This window comes from Mya arenaria, chromosome 11 (assembly GCF_026914265.1).
Source record: "Mya arenaria isolate MELC-2E11 chromosome 11, ASM2691426v1".
Classification (NCBI taxonomy): Eukaryota; Metazoa; Mollusca; class Bivalvia; order Myida; family Myidae; genus Mya; species Mya arenaria.
Window position 1 is genome coordinate 8,153,643 of NC_069132.1, and position 20,951 is coordinate 8,174,593.

The 20,951-nt window shown below is 35.5% G+C and overlaps 1 protein-coding gene and 1 long non-coding RNA gene across 2 annotated transcripts; one reads left to right on the forward strand and one right to left on the reverse strand.

Annotated features, from left to right (window-relative positions):
- Window positions 1-313: 313 nt before the first annotated feature.
- Window positions 314-20,938, reverse strand: LOC128207372 (lactoylglutathione lyase-like). Its single transcript, XM_052910251.1, has 7 exons — window positions 20,914-20,938; window positions 6,035-6,104; window positions 5,140-5,222; window positions 4,772-4,912; window positions 1,956-2,023; window positions 1,135-1,224; window positions 314-824 (listed from the first exon to the last, which is right to left on the reverse strand). Exons 2-7 carry the CDS (start codon window positions 6,092-6,094, stop codon window positions 730-732), a joined length of 537 nt encoding a protein of 178 aa, XP_052766211.1. The 5' UTR covers window positions 6,095-6,104; window positions 20,914-20,938; the 3' UTR covers window positions 314-729.
- LOC128207373 (uncharacterized) lies at window positions 6,229-14,531 on the forward strand. Its single transcript, XR_008256691.1, has 4 exons — window positions 6,229-6,340; window positions 8,977-9,135; window positions 9,377-9,546; window positions 10,723-14,531. It is a non-coding gene; the product is annotated as an uncharacterized LOC128207373 (long non-coding RNA).
- Window positions 20,939-20,951: the final 13 nt, after the last annotated feature.

Genomic DNA, 20,951 nt, shown 5'->3' on the forward strand with positions numbered 1-20,951 from the left:
TCCACAGGAGCTGGCATGTAAATGCCAAGTAACAGCATTCTGTGCATAGGTGTCAACTTTTAGATTGTCTCTTTGAAGAAAGAAAGTTGGGGTATTGTCGTTGCAGCAGGATTTTCATAATCGCTATGCAAAACTTTAACCTTAGCCATAACTTATAAACTGTCACTAGTTTTAGTATTTCAAACTCACCAATGTACACTTCATTCCTAACAGTAACTCAAGTTACTGAGCGGAAACCACTAGTTTGACCCCTATTCGAACAAATCCTGTTTGCTCTATGATCTCTTTCTAGTAACTAATAGCAGATACAAGATACAAGATACAAGGATCTTTATTTAGTCAGGTATATGCTAACAAGAAACATTAGCTCAATGAGCTATTTTCAGACATAAATACAGGTAAAAAATAAGCCATAGAAATAAAAACATATTTATTATACTGAAATGAAAACTGATTAAATATCCATAGCAGGGAAAAAGTAACTAAACCAAAAATCTATCAGACTGATTGGGTAGAATAATTAATTATGGAAGCATATAGCAGCAATCACAGACTCAGTCAATGCACCAGATATTGATTGTATTTCCAGTCACCATTAAATGTAGCACACTTTTCGGTAAATGACCAGCATCAAGTGGGCTCCTTTTCTGTTGTCTATTCAGAGGGTAAAGTGTATTATATGACATGTGCTGATATGGGTACACAAAGCATGTTTAATGCACAAACAGCTTATTTTGACATGTCCTCGGACATCTGTATGGCACTCAGAATCTCGATCCAGTAGCCATCTGGATCCTGAATAAAGGCCAGCCCCTTCATCTTGCCTTTAATAGAACAAAGAAGATTCATTTTTAAATGGAACATTTATTCACAAGGACAAACAGGTACAATTAGGTACTTTGACTTTCTCATCCATTTCACTGAGTAATTCTAAATGTAGAGGAGTAATTGTTTAGTAGGAATTCAGTGACCTTGGTTACCAATACCAAAGCCTCCAATGCCCTCTTGAGGCTCATTAGGCTATAGTTTACAGTATTATAAAGTTACGTGTCAAACATGCAATGAGGGTTTCAACAAAGCAAGTATTAAGCCAGTCACTTGTTAACCAACAATAATAGCTCCTGTGAAACCCACCTCCATCAGGAGTCTTGACAAACTTCACTCCCAGCTTTTCAAACCTCTCGCATGCCTTGTACACATCAGGAACATTAAGGCCTATGTGACCTATAAAAAAATACTACCATATATCACATTCTTTTCAACATTTACATATGTTTAAAACAATGCAAAAAATTAAACACATATGTATATACTAGCGGAATAACTGTGCAGGCAGAATCTTTTTTAAAAGCTCAAAAATAGATAACTACTAAAGATAATTGAATTCCGTTAAGATAGTTCCATTCTATGATCTATTTAATTGACTGAAGTTTACAACATGAAAGCATTACCATAGGAGTCGTACAAACCATAAGTTGTAGCACTACAAAACTATACCATATTTGGAGGAGTTGATCTATGTATACATGTATATAACGTATAGTAAAACAATTACCATAGATAATAAGAATATATATGGCCTATGATTAAAAATGATATATGGAACACTCACTAAATTTTAAGATTGTAAATTTGATAATTCATGTGATGAATGCTCATTTCTAATTATTAAAATATTTGTTGGACGAATTCTCTAAATATGGAACTGCTGTTCTCTAGGCCCATTTCCTATCATGCATAGTTTCTAGCTTCTGCCACAATATTAACTTGAAAATCTTGGCTTCCTTAAATCAATAACTGATCAAAAGGGCCCAATAAAACTTTTGGAAAAAAACATTTATTTTATTATACATTTGTACTGTTAAAACAAACCAAATCTGAAGTGATGAACGTCTTAAACTTCTCTTTAATCATAAAATAAATGAACCTAGTAATAAATAATAGTTTAGGCCTACCAAATCCACGTGGATCTTTATTGCCGTTATGGTAGGGCTCTCCTTCCTTGTTCTCCGTTCCCCAGTTACTGAAAATACAGCACATGTTATATGTAGTCAGTGTTTAAATGTTTTATTAAACATTAAACTCTATGCTTTGTAACATACATGGCATTTTCTAATTTCATAAGAGTTATTTTTCACATCTCGTATTCTAAACAAGCACATAACAAACAAGAGCTATCCATCGAGTGATGAATCTGTTGGTACAATATATTGTTAAAAACACAAAGGACCATATTTCTATGAGAAATACTTCCACTGACTCCTGCTGATGTAAAGCATCACTACCGGGTAAGCTTGATATAAAACACTTATGTGAAGTTTCATTCAAAGCTGGCCAAGGTTTTTTGAGATGCAATACGCACAAGGATCTGTAAACAATATAACGTTAAAAAAGAACACCACAGGGCTATAACTGAAAAATATTCTGACGGACCCTGCTAACTGCTTGCTTCACTAGGTTTGATATTGATCACTCCTGTAAAGTTAAACCCAGCTTCAGTCAGGTGTTTTAAAGATGAAGCGTAGACAAGGATTTTTATATACAGTTTTATAATAAAAAAGGGCCCTAACTCTGTAAAAAAAACTGTCCAAGCAAATCCTGCCAACTGCATATTGCACTAGGCTATTGATCTAGGATATTGATCACTACTGTGATTTTTGGGGTATAAGACGCAGGCAAAAAATTCTGTGAAAAATCCAAGATAAAAAAACTTTTAATTTATGTTTTGGAATATGGGACCCATAGAAAAAATGTCAAAATCGTCTGCCTAGATCAGCCACCTTGTTTGTTGACAGTGACGAAACATATTTTTTTTGTGAAAATGGCGATGGTTATTTTTAAAACCCAATACAAAGCAAAATATGTTTGATTGTTTATTCCTTTCATGTTATATAAAACATAAAAAATTATTTAAAATGAAATACATTCAACAGCACATAAACAAACAAACTGTAAAGCACACAAAATGCCATTTGCTTAACCTTGTCACTTTCTTCAAACCCCTAAAATTCATCGTCGTCGCTCTGAAAGAAACGCTCAATTTCTTCTTTGGTCACGTCTTTTGTCGTCCTGTCAGTGTAGTAACCGCATCCATTGTCTTCTTCGTCTTTGTCGGCTGCCTCGTCTGTCGGTATTGCATGGGTTTCTTAACGAACTCCTTCCATATGGTGTCAGCTTCGGTCCCGTCCATAGCGTTTGAAATGGAACATTTCTTAACGCATATACAATGATCTTTGGATCCAGCTATTCCCATGCGTCCACGGTCCAAGCGCAGATTTGATCAAGTTCAGGTTTCTTTTTCAGTCCGGTCTTTGTGTATGAGTGTTTTTCACCGGCCATCCAGGTGTTCCATTTATTCCACTTTCATCGGCTTATTAATGGAGACATCTAGGGGCTGTAGTATGGATGTCATTCCTCCAGGAATGACAGCGGGAGTTGTCCTCAACTCTTTCATCAACTCTTTCATTCCAGGGGTTGTGTGTGCCCTGAAGCATCCAGAACCAGTAGAGAACGATGCAGTTCTGCTCCCAGTCGTTTGTTGCAAACGGTATTTATCCAGTCGTAGCAAAGAGCCTGGTCCATCCAGCCTTTTTCCTGCACACAAACGTCGATCCCTGCTGGCCACTCGATATTCTTCGGCATAGTTTTCCTCTTAAATATAACGTATGGCGGGAGCTTGCCTCCGTCAGCTGTACAAGCTAACATCATCGTTAATCTGTTTTTCTTGTTTCCTGTTCTATGTATGGTTACAGTCTTAGAACCAAGGGCATTCAACTTTGTTGATGCAGGCATGTCGAACGTCAGTGGAGTCTGGTCAGCGTTGCCTATTTGGCTGAGTGGGAAGCCAGTGGCTTTCCTTTGGTGGATAATAAAAACGCTGAAAGTCTGTGATTTTTGTCTCAAAATCTTCTGGCAGCTTCTGGCTGATGTGAGTATGTCTTCGGATCCGGGATGGACAGCTGTTGATGTTTCATGAAGGCGCGGACCCATGTTGTCGATGCCTTGAAGGATGATTGAACTTGATGTGTCTTGGCCACTTTCATAGCCTCAAGATGGATATCAATCGTTGATAAGGCCACACACCCCTCTCCTCGCTCTTTGACTATTGAAGAATAGCTGTCTCAATAGCGGGATAGAGCGCCACCATGCCATATATATATATATATATATATATACTTGATCGATATGATGCGAGTAACATCCCTTTCTACATAAATCTAAACAAACACTAGGCCTGAAATTGACCTCAGAAAAAAAGTTCAAAAGCTTGTTACTGGTTATAAGACGCAGGCATTTTTTTACATCAAAATCTGCGGGAAAAAAGTGTGTCTTATACCCAGTCATTTACGGTACATTTTTAAAAAAAAATGAATCTTTTGGCATGTACCATTAGGTTTGGTATTAATCATTCATGTAAAATTTCATCCAGATCTATTGTTTTAGATAAAGGGTGCACAAGAATCTCTGTACACTAAAGAAAAAACAACAACAAAGGGCCATAAATTGGAAAATAGTCTGAACCCTGCCGATGGCATGCACTACTAGGCTTAATGATAATGACTCTTGTTGCATTTCATCATGAATCAAACCAGGGGTTTTGCAGATGAAACATGCACAAGATTGTGTTTACAGACACACAGACAAGCTTAATCCAGTATAAACCCTGTTACAGCTTTGTTGTTGTGATATAACAATCGCATAAGAGATGTATCACTTCATTGCCTGCAACCAATGAATTTACTATTTTATACTACATTGAGAAGTTACTTACTGTGTGAGTTCAATAGTGGCCGGTCGAGTGAAAAGCCACTGTATCCTCTCCTTGCGATCAGCAGGCCTGTCCTCTGCTTTCTCATAGCCCATGAAGTAAAGCGAAAATTCCATAGCAGGGAAATCAAACTTTTCCAGTAACCTGTAACAAAAGGTATCAATTCAAGAAGGTATCAATAAGTTTTCTATTGTATGATTATGTAGAAAAGATTTTTTTAAAAGCATCAACTCTAATTACAGGTTTATACCGTAATAAAGAAAATACACAAGTTTTTTTTATATATAGTACCTGTTTTATATACATGATAACATACCAAGCTGGTGCTTTACAATTTAGCATATAAACTCAAAAACATTCATTATAATTACCTCATTCCCAAGACATTGGTATAAAACTCTAATGAGCGCCTTGGGTCTTTGATTCTATACATTGTCTGTTGCATGATGAAGTCCTGAAAAATACTTTTTAATTATTATTTGCCTTGTTAGTCATTTTTTTAATCGTCAATTACATGAGCACCATGTGCTGAGGCAATATTTCACAAGCACTTACATGCCACTCAATTAGATCTGTGCCTGTTGAGAAAAAGAGTTGAGTGTTACACAAAGATACATAATATTATATATTTATTATGCATTATAGTTATAGTTAGATGACATGAATTAAAATCTTAATGATTTAGAAAGGGCAGAGTGAGCATAGCAAATGAGCCCTTCTTAATCATTAAGATTTTAATTCAGGTCATCAAAATAACTTAGAATACAACCTCATTGGCTGACACATTGTCAACGCAAAATATGTTGAAGGGATTATGTATCAGCTGAGTCGCAGACGGCAGTTGGCAGACATTTAAACGTACATGAAAGTTGTAATTCCTAACAACTAAGCCTAGTTCTTAATGATTGCCTATCTGCAATTTCATTGGCTTGCTCAGATTTCAGTATAGCGTTGTTTTTTTAGTTTTGATTTGGAATTACATGTGTAATTGCTTTAATCAAAGCCTCAATTTTACAGTTGAAATTTAATAAAATAACTTGAACACAACAAATATTTGAACAAAAATATACAACAGATAAAAATGGATGTTTCTGGAACATTTCGACAGACGATCAACGATTTGCTGATTAGCCATTCCTTGTCCGAAACCCATCTATCCGAAATGATAATACATTATAATTTCATAAAATGTAATTTTACAAACATTTAAGATTAGAAAATAAACACAAAATCCATGTCGATTAAAAGATCATATTTTGTTCTTACATTTGTGGACTCATCTGGCTCATGACAAACCTTAGCGAGCTCTTCTGGAGATAGTGCCATGACTGTCCTAGACTTTGACCGTAAAAATTAAATACAGTATGGATTTTGATAAACGACAGTGTGGATTTAGGCAGGTGCGTGTTTACACAATTACGTCATTGATATCTGTGTAAAACACATGAGTACACCACAGCGAACAAAATTGCTGGTTTGTAAAACATTGGAAGAGGCTTTAAGGAAAATCCAGGAGCTGGAAATGCAAGATAATTTGTGCCTGACTCTAGTACGAAGAATTTTGGGAAGACGGTATTAAATATTTCCATAATTTTATGCATTATTTAACTATTGATGCTTGCAAATCATTTTTTTTCAGCAAAGCACACAGTGATTTGGTGGGAATGAGCTGAATTTTGACCTTTACAAAATTTATTGACATTTAACCTAAACTAACCTAAACAATTTAAACAAATGACAATTGGCTTTATAATGGTATTCCTAGTTGGGCCTCATGTTCTACAGCACTGTAGTTTATCAAATGACCATATATCTTTATACTGGTAGTCATAGCTGGGGGACACGTTCTAAAGCACTGTAGTTTATCAAATCACCATATATCTTTATACAGGTGGTAATAGCTTTGGGACACGTTCTAAAGCACTGTAGTTTATCAAATGACCATATATCTTTTAACAGGTAGTCATAGCTCGGGGACACGTTCTAAAGCACTGTAGTTTATCAAATGACCATATATCTTTATACAGGTAGTCATAGCTCGGGGACACGTTCTAAAGCACTGTAGTTTATCAAATGACCATATATCTTTATACTGGTAGTAATAGTATTGGGACACATTCTAAAGCACTGTAGTTTATCAAATGACCATATATCTTTATATAGGTAGTCATAGCTCGAGGACACTTTCTAAACCACTGTAGTTTATCAAATGACAATATATCTTTATACTGGTGCTCATAGGTGGGGGACACATTCTAAAGCACTGTAGATTATCAAATGACCATATATCTTTACACTGGTAGTAATAGCTTTGGGATACGTTCTAAAGCACTGTAGTTTATCAAATGACCATATATCTTTATACTGGTAGTCATAGCTGGGGGACACGTTCTAAAGCACTGTAGTTTATCAAATGACCATATATCTTTATACAGGTATTCATAGCTGTGGGACACGTTCTAAAGCACTGTAGTTTATCAAATGACCATATATCTTTATACTGGTAGTCATAGCTTTGGGACACGTTCTAAAGCACTGTAGTTTATCAAATGACCATATATCTTTATACAGGTAGTAAAAGCTTTGAGACACGTTCTAAAGCACTGTAGTTTATCAAATGACCATATATCTTTCAACAGGTAGTCATAGCTGGGGGACACGTTCTAAAGCACTGTAGTTTATCAAATGACCATATATCTTTATACAGGTAGTCATAGCTCGGGGACACGTTCTAAAGCACTGTAGTTTATCAAATGACCATATATCTTTATACTGGTAGTAATAGCATTTGGACACGTTCTAAAGCACTGTAGTATCAAATGACCATATATCTTTATACTGGTGATCATAGGTGGGGGACTAATTCTAAAGCACTGTAGATTATCAAATGACCATATATCTTTATACTGGTAGTAATAGCTTTGGGACACGTTCTAAAGCACTGTAGTTTATCAAATGACCATATATCTTTATACTGGTAGTCATAGCTGGGGGACACATTCTAAAGCACTGTAGTTTATCAAATGACCATATATCTTTATACTGGTAGTCATAGCTTTGGGACACGTTCTAAAGCACTGTAGTTTATCAAATGACCATATATCCTTATACTGGTAGTCATAGCTGGGGGACACGTTCTAAAGCACTGTAGTTTATCAAATGACCATATATCTTTATACTGGTAGTCATAGCTGGAGAACATGTTCTAAAGCACTGTAGTTTATCAAATGACCATATATCTTTATACAGGTAGTCGTAGCTGGGGGACACGTTCTAAAGCACTGTAGTTTATAAAATGACCATATATCTTTATACAGGTAGTCATAGCTCGGGGACACGTTCTAAAGCACTGTAGTTTATCAAATGACCATATATCTTTATACTGGTAGTAATAGCATTTGGACACGTTCTAAAGCACTGTAGTTTATCAAATGACCATATATCTTTATACTGGTAGTCATAGCTGGGGTACACGTTCTAAAGCACTGTAGTTTATCAAATGACCTTATATCTTGATACTGGTAGTAATAGCTTTGGGACATGTTCTAAAGCACTGTAGTTTGTCAAATGACCATATATCTTTATACAGGTAGTCATAGCTCGAGGACATGTTCTAAAGCACTGTAGTTTATCAAATGACCATATATCGTTATACTGATAGTAATAGCTTTGGGACACATTCTAAAGCACTGTAGTTTGTCAAATGACCATATATCTTTATACAGGTAGTCATAGCTGGAGGACACGTTCTAAAGCACTGTAGTTTATCAAATGACCATATATCTTTATACTGGTAGTCATAGCTGGGGGACACGTTCTAAAGCACTGTAGTTTATCAAATGACCATATATCTTTATACAGGTAGTCATAGCTGGGGGACATGTTCTAAAGCACTATAGTTTATCAAATGACCATATATCTCTATACTAGTTATCATAGCTTTGGGACACGTTCTAAAGCAATGTAGTTAACAGATGACTGTATATACTCCGGTACATATCTATACCTAACACTGGTTTATATGGCAGGAAGTATATTGTCTTCAGCTGTGTTCTTATTCCACTGACCATACACATTTATATTAGAGATTTTGACTGGACTTTACCTTAAAAGCTCTGTTTTTTTATTAAATTCTCTTACCATATAACTCTATAAAGGTGACTTTCTCATGCACTGTAGGTCAATTGACAGATGTTCATTTTTTTTAGATTTGGCCTAAAAAGACCTGTAGCAGTTAACAAGCTATTAGATGCACAATAGCACAAAATGACCACCACCACTATCACCCTAAAGTGTGTGCTTGGTGTCTGTCTACACGTGCTTGCTTCTGGAATGTTGAAGAACAAACTGTGTTGAAACGCCAACTGGTAAGACTGTGCTTTGTGTTTGTAATTTTGTATGATAAGACATTTATTGTTTCCGCCAGGCCTAAAGGAAATGTTTATGAACAAGTACAGGTCTATACACAAGTACAGGATTGAAATATAAACAATGATTTAAAGAGTATTGAGTTGATGAGTGAGAACAAAAATGATATACCCATGTACATTTACATGTTCAATAAATAGTGCATCTCATACTCTGAATAATAATTCATTTTGCTATTAGGAGTTGGTCATGGACCTTTGCCGCCCTTCATCCAGAGCCTTCCACAGAGATGGCAGATATATCGCTGCCTGGACCAACAGTTGACCATGCTGTTGAGTCCATGAAAACATCTACAGAATTACATCTGCGGCCGTGGCTATTAATGGATACATTCTGCACCACTTCCATGTGTAAGAATAGAACTTTCCAAGTCCTCAGCATAAGCATTTCTGTATTTAAAACGAAAAATAATTTAAAATAAATAAATATAGTTTTAAATAATTATATACAGGCAAAGTAAATTATATAATTTGTTTCATGAATGTGTTGTTTTTTTAATTGCTGTTAAAGCAACAGTGTGCACCAGATGATCAAATTGCAAGTTTATTAAGTTTAGCAGTTATTTCATATTTTTCCATTCAAAAAGATTACTGGGTATGTCTACCTAGTAGAATTAATTTCTTATGCGTGATTGGCTAGTCGATGTTATCACATGATATAACCAAGTTAGGTGTATAGCTTTAATATACCACTTGATTGAAGTAAGCCTTCGTAGCACAGTTGATACAACACTGGACTTCAATTTCGGTGACACATTTTTTTTACATGTTTGTACTTTTTTTACAATTATGACATAAAAGCGTAACACATTCTATTAAATAATTGTCCTGAGATATGTTACAGAAAAAAAACTTTTTTAGTGCCAATCTGGTGTACAGTCCCTTTAAGGCCTTATACCGTACTTGTAGACTTATTGTTTATGATAGTCTGTTTAATCATTTTATTATACCCCCCAAAACAAAGTTTGGGGGGGGTATACTGGAATCGGGTTGTCCGTCTGTCTGTCTGTCCGTCTGTCCGTCCGTTTTTTTTTTGTCCGGGATTCATCTTTGTCGTTATTGAACAAATCTTTTTCAAACTTTCAGATATTAATGGCCATGATGTAAACTTGCGCCTCTGTGAAATTGGTACGGGTCACATGACCCTGACCAGAGTTATCTCCCCTTGATGTGTTAAAGTAGGCAAAATAAGCCCTGTCCGGGATTCATCTTTGTTATTATTCAACAAATCTTTATCAAACTTTCAGAAATTAATGGCCATGATGTAAACTTGCGCCTCTGTGAATTTGGTACAGGTCACATGACCCTGACTGGAGTTATCTCCCCTTGTAGGCAAAATTAGCTTTGTCCGGCCTAACTCCAGGGCAAACAACCTAGACATGGAGGGGTGGGGGGTATTCGTTAGCCTATGGCTTACAGTTCTAGTTGTATATGGGCAACATTTTATGTAACATCACTTTATGTAAAAAAATTTATAAAAAGTCACTGAATATAAACAGTTTTCAAATATGTACATTAAAATTGCAGGCTGTCAGTTTGAAACGTCTCTACTCTGACAGAAGGAAGGGAATGAATACCCAGGATTGTTCCTCAGGAAAATCTCTTCAACAAGCTGTTGTCAGTTTGCATGCTCTTTGGATGGAATTACCCTACCTTGGCTTGCAGAGAATCTGTGATATAAAAGACCTCTTTTGTGCTGCATTGTGTCATTGATTTATTGTATTTTATATGTATTATGCCACTATTGTAAAAACAAATGGGCATATGTTTTAGCATATGTTTTCAAACAGACACATTTATATTTCAAACAGACACATTTATATTTTTGAATAATTTGAAAATACATTTTGTAGGTTGACTTCACACCATGAAACATTAATGGTAGGTTATATTTGACCAGAACATGACAAGTATTGTTTTCGGAGTTTTTTGGTCGAAGGTGAAGGTAATGGCTAACAGTGGTTATTCTGCACAATGAACCTTGAATTCTTTGACCTAGGACCATTAATATTTAGTGATTGATATATCAGTCCAACTCATATGTGAAAGGGACATGATGAAATTGAGCAAGAGCTTATTAGCATTGCAAATTATTATTTGTTCATTTTTAGCTCGACTATTCGAAGAATAGGTGGGCTATACTATCATTAACAATTCTGCGTTAAAGTTTTCATTTTATGTAATAAAATCAAGAGTTTTTATCCAATGGTAATCAAACTTGGTCAGACTATTTGTCGGCATGTTATCTTGAAGATGTATGAATATGGGTCATCCCTGGTCAAATTCTAGGTCACTAGGTCACATCTTAGAGAAAATATTTCCATGTCATAAATTCAACATTTTTTTCATATCTTTATGAAACTTGGTCAGAATATTTGTCTGCATACTATCTTGAAAGTTTTTTAATATGGGTCATCCCGGGTCAAATTCTAGGTCACTAGGTCAAATCTTAGGAAAATCATTCCACATCATAAATTGAACAATTTTTGTCAAATCTTTATGAAACTTGGTCAGAATATTTGTCTGCATAATATCTTAAAAGTTTTATAATATGGGTCATCCCCGGTCAAAACCTAGGTCACAAGGTAAAATTTTAGAAGAAAGAATCCCACAGTCATAAAAATTCATTAATTTTAGTCAAATCTTTTTTAAACTTGGTCAGAATATTTGTCTACATGTTGTCTTAATCATTTGTGAATATAGGTCACCTCAGATCAAAAACTAGGTCACTAGGTCAAATCTTAGGAAATACTTTCCTGATGTCATAAAAAAAATCTATGCTTACCAAAGCTATCCATATCAGTTAATAACTAAATTCAATTGTTATTTTATAAACACACATCCCAATCATGAATTTCAGATCTAACCATATTTTTCAAAAATTCAAATTTTAATTAACTTTAAAAATATTTGTGTACATGAAATCTTAGATGATAAAGTGTGTCATCTAGGGTCAAAAACTAGGTCTCTGGGACAGATCTTTTTGGAAAAGCTGATGTATTTATAAAATGTTTGTTTTTCCTCACACAAATGGAATAATTTCTGTTGATCAGGTTATTTGTATGAATGATATCTCCGATAAATATAAATATGGGTCTTTTTGGTAAAAAATACTAGGTCATTAGCTCAAATCCTAGGTTTGCAAAATTGCATTGTCAAATAAAAAATTAAGCTTTATGCGGCGTTGCCGCGTTGGCGTCTTGTTATTTTTTTATTTTGACAGGCATATTTTTATAATCTTAACCAAATCAAACCTTGTTTTGTCACATTGTGATTCTTATTCACTTTTTTTATTTGATTGTTTTATTGCTTTTTACAGGCACATATCACACTATTATTGTATTTACGTCCAATTCCAAGAGGCGTAGTAGAGCGCACTGTTTTACGACAGCTCTTGTTAACCTGTAAAGTGAAACCTGGTTATAAAAATGACATGACTGTGTCATTGTGTTGGCAGGCCAGGAGGAGGGCAGCATCAAATACATCTACAAACTTAGTATACAAAGTATTATAGAATTGCTTTCGGGGCCCATAGGATCAAGGTCACTAAAACAAAAAAATATTGAAACTTAATCGCACAACAAAGGCTTAATTAATTAGGTTTGTCTGTCAATCATTGAAAACTTGTTGTTTTTTTTGCATTGCAGCATTTCATGCTTAATTTTTATTTTGTCTCTTTATTGCATATTACCTTTATCATTATTGTATTCATTTCTAAGACAAAGCAGCATATAGTTGAGGGCACTGCCCCATGACAGCTCTTGTATATCCTAAAAAGAATACAATAGTGATATACCCTGATATAGGTAGTTTTGGTACATTATCACGGTTTTAATTTTAGCTTTACTGGCCAAAGATCAGAATATCTGATGTGATGGTAATGTGTACGTAGTATGTGCTTCCTAGCGCCTGTAAACAATTGCTTGTGAACACCATACAGTCTTTAGTTATGATTGTATCTCAATAAAACAGTATTTAGATATCCAATAGAGCTCGGTTCCTTTCGAAAACCAGTCAGATCTGCCCATGCATGCCTAGATTATGGGCCTTGAACGTCTGTGCGACTGTAAACAATTGCTTGTGAACATGGTACAGTCTTCAGTTTTAATTGTATATAGATGAAACTTGTACATCAATTAGAGCTTGGTTCCTTTCGAAAACCAGATCTGCCCATGCATACCTAGATTATGGGTCTCAAAAGTAAAAAAAAATGCTATTTTTAGCCAAGTCTACATGAGCGAAGTCTATTTTTAGACAAGTTTACATGTTAAGTCACAAATTCATGTGAAAAATTGTTCAAATTAGGCCCCTGGGGTCATTATTGGCCACGCCACTGGGTTCACTGGTTTGGTATACTAAATTGGGAAATGTTTGAAAATCTTTATGTCTGAAACAACTATGCAGACCCTTGTTATTTTGAATAAGGATTATTTTATTGGTCTGCTACCATGGTTGTTCAAATTATGCCCCTAGGGTCAAAACTGGCACTGCCCCCAGGGGTCACAAGTTTTTTAAGAAATATTTTCAAAATCTTCTTGTTTCAAACCACAAGGCTCATATCTTTGATATTTGTTGTGGAGCATTATATGTAGACTGTCTAGCAAAACAGTTGAAATTATGTGCCCTGGGCCGGGGCCACCATCCATTTAGTCCTTTTAAAGCTACAAAAATGAAAATTTGACCAATAGTACAGTTTTGTAGCAAATTTTATTCTCCTCAGATGACCTTTACTTGGCACATATTAGAATACTAGTAGTTCATGCAACTAATCTGCTTACAACACTTTCTGTTCTCAGATGTTAAATGTGCAACGTTTTAAGCTAACTCAAACACAAAACGTGAACAATATGTTTGTTGGCTATTACTCATACAAACATGCTCTAGATCAAAAATAACCACATGAGCCATGCCACTAGAGCATAGGCACTCATGGGCCTCTTGTTTTTTTTAGAAAAAAAGCATACTGACCAACCCTATTTATTTTAGAAGTTAGCTGAAACTAAGAACTTTTTTTACCTTACTTTTATATTAGATTGTGTATTGCTAAGATTTTTGCTTAAAGCTCCATTTAAGGTAACTGTTCATCTCAAATGTAACAGCTTTTGCCTTCAAACTTTTAAAATTTCATTGAACCAGTGGGTTCATCATGATGCACATCTGTAAATGTTTCTCCCTAATATGGGCTTTTATGTATGCAAACAGAACATTGAACAATTGGCTTTCTGTGTAAAGTAAACCCTGTCCAGAACATTTGTCAAATTGCTGTGTCAGCACTTGTTTGAATGGATTTATTTTATTTTCATATTATGATTTCAAATAAAGTATTTAAAAATGTTGATTTCTTGTATGAAGTGATTACTACAATCCTTATAAGGTCAACAGGAAGCTTGAAAAAGTATCTGTTACATGTATTAAGGCATGATTAAAATCATTTTTCCATTTTGCAAAAAGCAGATGGTTAATTTATACCACCTTCAGGTAGTCATGATGAACTCTTCAAAGATATCCCAGGTAAAGGTAGTCACGATAAACTCTTTCAAGTTATCCCAGGTATGCATGGTCACCTCTTAAAAGATATCCCAGGTATTCATGATCACCTCTTCAAAGATATCCCAGTTATTCATGATCACCTCTTCAAAGATATCCCAGTTATTCATGGTCACCTCTTCAAAGATATCTATCCCAGGTAGTCATGATCACCTCTTCAAAGATATCTATCCCAGATAGTCGTGATCACCTCTTCACAAAGATATCCCAGACAGTCATGATCAACTCTTCAAAGATATCTCAGGTATTCATGATCACCTCTTTAAAGATATCCCAGGTAGTCATGATCAACTATTAAAAGATATCCCAGATATTCATGATCACCTCTAAAAGATATCCCAGGTAGTCATGATCCCCTCTTCACAGATATCCCAGGTAGTCATGATCAACTCTTAAAAAATATCCCAGATATTCATGATCCCCTCTTTAAAGATATCCCAGGTAGTACGGTAATGATCAACTCTTAAAAGATAACCCAGGTAGTCATGATCAACTCTTTAAAGATTTCCCTTTGTAACCATGCAGTTGTTGCAAGCATACTTTAAAACCCTGGTGAAGGGGAGATCAATGCAAACTGAACATGGATGGTTTGTGTGGAAATGAGCCCACTTTTTTGGTAGAAAGTTCTATGTGATTAGTTAAACAACAGGTCAAATTGCAGATGATGTTAGCAAAATGATGCATGAAGTTAAATGACAGGCCATAGCTGTCAGACTTGAAAGGAAATTCACTTGGTGGTTTAAGCGTGAACAAAAGCCAAGATCAATCAATGCTTCAGACCCTTGATCTAAGTATTCCAGGGTGATTTGCAAACGAAAGTGTATAATAGTTACTGTGTACTTTCAGGAGAATTAATTTGTGGCACAGTTCACATAAGTTCCGCTTATGTTGATTTTTCCATGCAGATAAGTAACCATACTTGTATGAAAAATTATTTCTCAATTTCACCAAGCATAGAAAACTACCAACAATGGAAGTGTTTTTTGTCACAGACTCAATCATGTCATCTAAAATCCACACAATTCTTTCATATTTTTTCAATCTTCTCTTCAACTTTGGCCCATTTCAGATGAACTTTTTTCAAAGCACAGTAAAAAAGACCTTTATCATATAGTTTCTTGTAATTCCTCAGGTGAATCCAAATCCGTTTAACTAGTAGTTGCTTCACATAATCCAACCTATTTTTGTATATCTTCTTAATCCAATGTTCTTGTAACTCCTCAGGTGAATCCAATTGTTGAGCTAGTAGTTTTCTTCACATAAACCTATTCTTGTAGATCACTTTCTTAATCCAATGTGACCTTTTTTCTCTAATTCCATGTCTTCATTAAACCAAAAGTTACCTATTTCTTAACACATCCAGTGAAGACTTTCTTTTAAGTCTTTACTGATTCTAACCACATTTCTTACACTTGTATAGATCCTGAGTTTTATCTGTAGACTTCAAATCAAACAACTTTTTTTTCATAGTTTTCCAAACATAACATGACCTCTTTGCTCCTCAAGTGTATCCAGGTGAACATCCAATTTCAAGTCATGATTCCAGGTGATCAGTTGATAAACTGCATTGCTTAAGATTTAGAACTTCACATCAGCTGTCACCGCCATAACTACTCATATGAAGCATTGAAGGCTGGGGCGTAGCCAGCATTATGCACTTACGCATGTGTGTAACATCAATTTGAAAAATGAAAAAATAAATATGGCAAAAAATGGCATCAAATTCAAGGGCTAAGCTAAATATTGATATCAGAATAAAGGGAAGATCAGCTATAGTAAGCATTTTTTCTCTGTGTTGGATAGCTTACTGAGCCTAAATCAATCACTTGGTTACTACAAGGTCGTCGGCCCCGAACCTATAAATCCCTCCAAATACACATCAGTGCCCAACATGTTAGTTCTATATTTCATTTTTTTTCCTTGGGAAGCCCCCCTACAGCTACAGGGATATTCCTCCTTCAACACCATCCCCCTTTCGTGCGTAACATTCAGTAAAGCCTGACTGCGCATCTGGAAGGCATACACCAAGTAAACTGAATGCAGTACTTAAAAGTGACTCGCTTTTGTTTTTGGACCAAATATTAGTTTTCCCGGTAATGCATCTGAAAAAAACTATTTTTATCATTTTTTTATGTTATGAATAATGCAGAAAAAAATCCAGTGCATAAAAATTTATTTTGGTTTTTGTGGTGTTCAAACCCACGCCAGGAAAAACCAAGTGAACAGTAAAAAAAACAGCCGGCTAGTCAACACAGCCACCGGGACTTTAACAAAAATGGTGGATATGTTGGCCCCTTATGGAAACATTCATTATATCACATGATACATTGTCAATCAACCAATCAAACAACACATCAGCCGTAATTAATTTTGAATACACGTTTGAAATTGTGGTCTTCAACATTATTTTGCTAAAGGGTTCCAGCTTTTGATATTTTTGTTTTAACACTCCTTTCCTTATGATTTAACACTTAACAAATTACGTGTCCCCAAGCTATTACTACCAGTATAGAGATATATGGTCATTTGATAAACTACAGTGCTTTAGAACGTGTCCCCAAGCTATTACTACCAGTATAGAGATATATGGTCATTTGATAAACTACAGTGCTTTAGAACGTGTCCCCAAGCTATTACTACCAGTATAGAGATATATGGTCATCTGATAAACTACAGTGCTTTAGAACGTGTCCCCAAGCTATTACTACCAGTATAGAGATATATGGTCATCTGATAAACTACAGTGCTTTAGAACGTGTCCCCAAGCTATTACTACCAGTATAGAGATATATGGTCATTTGATAAACTACAGTGCTTAAGAACGTGTACCCAGCTATGACTACTAGTATAAAGATATATGGTCATTTGATAAACTACAGTGCTTTAGAACGTGTCCCCCAGCTATGACTACCAGTATAAAGATATATGGTCATTTGATAAACTACAGTGCTTTAGAACGTGTCCCCCAGCTATGACCACCAGTATAGAGATATATGGTCATTTGATAAACTACAGTGCTTTAGAACGTGTCCCCCAGCTATGACCACCTGTATAGAGATATATGGTCATTTGATAAACTACAGTGCTTTAGAACGTGTCCCCCAGCTATGACCACCTGTATAAAGATATATGGTCATTTGATAAACTACAGTGCTTTAGAACGTGACCCCGAGCTATGACTACCTGTATAAAGATATATGGTCATTTGATAAACTACAGTGCTTTAGAGCGTGTCCCCCAGCTATGATCACCAGCATAAAGATATATGGTCATTTGATAAACTACAGTGCTTTAGAACGTGTAACCCAGCTATGATCACCAGCATAAAGATATATGGTCATTTGATAAACTACAGTGCTTTAGAACGTGTCCCCCAGCTATGACCACCAGCATAGAGATATATGGTCATTTGATAAACTACAGTGCTTTAGAACGTGTCCCCCAGCTATGACCACCAGTATAGAGATATATGGTCATTTGATAAACTACAGTGCTTTAGAACGTGTCCCCAAGCTATTACTACCAGTATAGAGATATATGGTCATTTAATAAACTACAGTGCTTTAGAACGTGTTCCCCAGCTATGATCACCAGTATAGAGATATATGGTCATTTGATAAACTACAGTGCTTTAGAACGTGTCCCCGAGCTATTACTACCAGTATAAAGATATATGGTCATTTGATAAACTACAGTGCTTTAGAATGTGTCCCCCAGCTATGATCACCAGTATAAAGATATATGGTCATTTGATAAACTACAGTGCTTTAGAATGTGTCCCCGAGCTATGACTACCTGTATAAAGATATATGGTCATTTGATAAACTACAGTGCTTTAGAACGTGTCCCCCAGCTATGATCACCTGTATAAAGATATATGGTCATTTGATAAACTACAGTGCTTTAGAACGTGTCCCCCAGCTATGACCACCAGTATAAAGATATATGGTCATTTGATAAACTACAGTGCTTTAGAACGTGTAACCCAGCTATGATCACCAGCATAAAGATATATGGTCATTTGATAAACTACAGTGCTTTAGAACGTGTCCCCCAGCTATGACCACCAGTATAAAGATATATGGTCATTTGATAAACTACAGTGCTTTAGAACGTGTAACCCAGCTATGATCACCAGCATAAAGATATATGGTCATTTGATAAACTACAGTGCTTTAGAACGTGTCCCCCAGCTATGACCACCAGCATAGAGATATATGGTCATTTGATAAACTACAGTGCTTTAGAACGTGTCCCAAAGCTATTACTACCAGTATAAAGATATATGGCCATTTGATAAACTACAGTGCTTTAGAACGTGTCCCCCAGCTATGATCACCAGCATAAAGATATATGGTCATTTGATAAACTACAGTGCTTTAGAACGTGTAACCCAGCTATGATCACCAGCATAAAGATATATGGTCATTTGATAAACTACAGTGCTTTAGAACGTGTCCCCCAGCTATGACCACCAGCATAGAGATATATGGTCATTTGATAAACTACAGTGCTTTAGAACGTGTCCCAAAGCTATTACTACCAGTATAAAGATATATGGTCATTTGATAAACTACAGTGCTTTAGTACGTGTTCCCCAGCTATGATCACCAGTATAGAGATATATGGTCATTTGATAAACTACAGTGCTTTAGAACGTGTCCCCGAGCTATGACTACCTGTATAAAGATATATGGTCATTTGATAAACTACAGTGCTTTAGAACGTGTCCCCCAGCTATGACTACCAGTATAAAGATATATGGTCATTTGATAAACTACAGTGCTTTAGAACGTGTCCCCCAGCTATGACCACCTGTATAGAGATATATGGTCATTTGATAAACTACAGTGCTTTAGAACGTGTACCCCAGCTATGACTACCTGTATAAAGATATATGGTCATTTGATAAACTACAGTGCTTTAGAATGTGTTCCCCAGCTATTACTACCAGTATAAAGAGATATGGTCATTTGATAAACTACAGTGCTTTAGAACGTGTCCCCCAGCTATTACTACCAGTATAAAGAGATATGGTCATTTGATAAACTACAGTGCTTTAGAATGTGTTCCCCAGCTATGATCACCAGTATAAAGATATATGGTCATTTGATAAACTACAGTGCTTTAGAATGTGTCCCCGAGCTATGACTACCTGTATAAAGATATATGGTCATTTGATAAACTACAGTGCTTTAGAACGTGTCCACCAGCTATGATCACCTGTATAAAGATATATGGTCATTTGATAAACTACAGTGCTTTAGAACGTGTCCCCCAGCTATGACCACCAGTATAAAGATATATGGTCATTTGATAAACTACAGTGCTTTAGAACGTGTCCCCCAGCTATGACCACCAGTATAAAGACATATGGTCATTTGATAAACTACAGTGCTTTAGAACGTGTCCCCCAGCTATGACCACCAGTATAAAGATATATGGTCAACTGTTAAACTACAGTGCTTTAGAACGTGTCCCCCAGCTATGACCACCAGCATAGAGATATATGGTCATTTGATAAACTACAGTGCTTTTGAACGTGTTCCAAAGCAATGATTGCTACAGTCATATGATTTACAGTCAAAATACTTCAAAACGTAATGGATGTCTTAAATTTCAGTGTCAAAGTTGGATGCTTTTCATGATGAACATAAATAAAGGATTGATAAGTATTAAAATTAAAGGCATGGACCTTTGTTTACACCTTCTAAAATACTAGGCACAATAATGCGATTATAGGGAACTTTCGCCTATTCAAAAACCGTTAAAGACTCAGAAGCAGCTGTTTATATGGAGTACTAAAATACTAAATTATACTGTATTAGCTAAATCTAAATCAAAGATAAAGTACAGTGTAGATCTTCCTTTATTTCTTAATTGTTTGATTTACCCAAATTATTTCATAAAATAATCATGGGAAAATGTGGCAACTACTTACATTATTATTTTATATAAACACAATCAAAATTGAGTTCATTTTGACAAGAGAAATTTATGATAAACATTGTCAACCTTAAAACATTGTCAACCTTAATACTTTGCTGCAAAGGCAAATTTTTCTATTTACACAAATATCTATGACGTAAATAGACCATCCAAGCACCTGCTGAAATCCGTACTGTCGTTTATCTGGCAATACTACAATCCGTACTGTACCTTAGGCTAACCGACTTTGACAGCTTCAAACAGCAGTAACTATATTAATT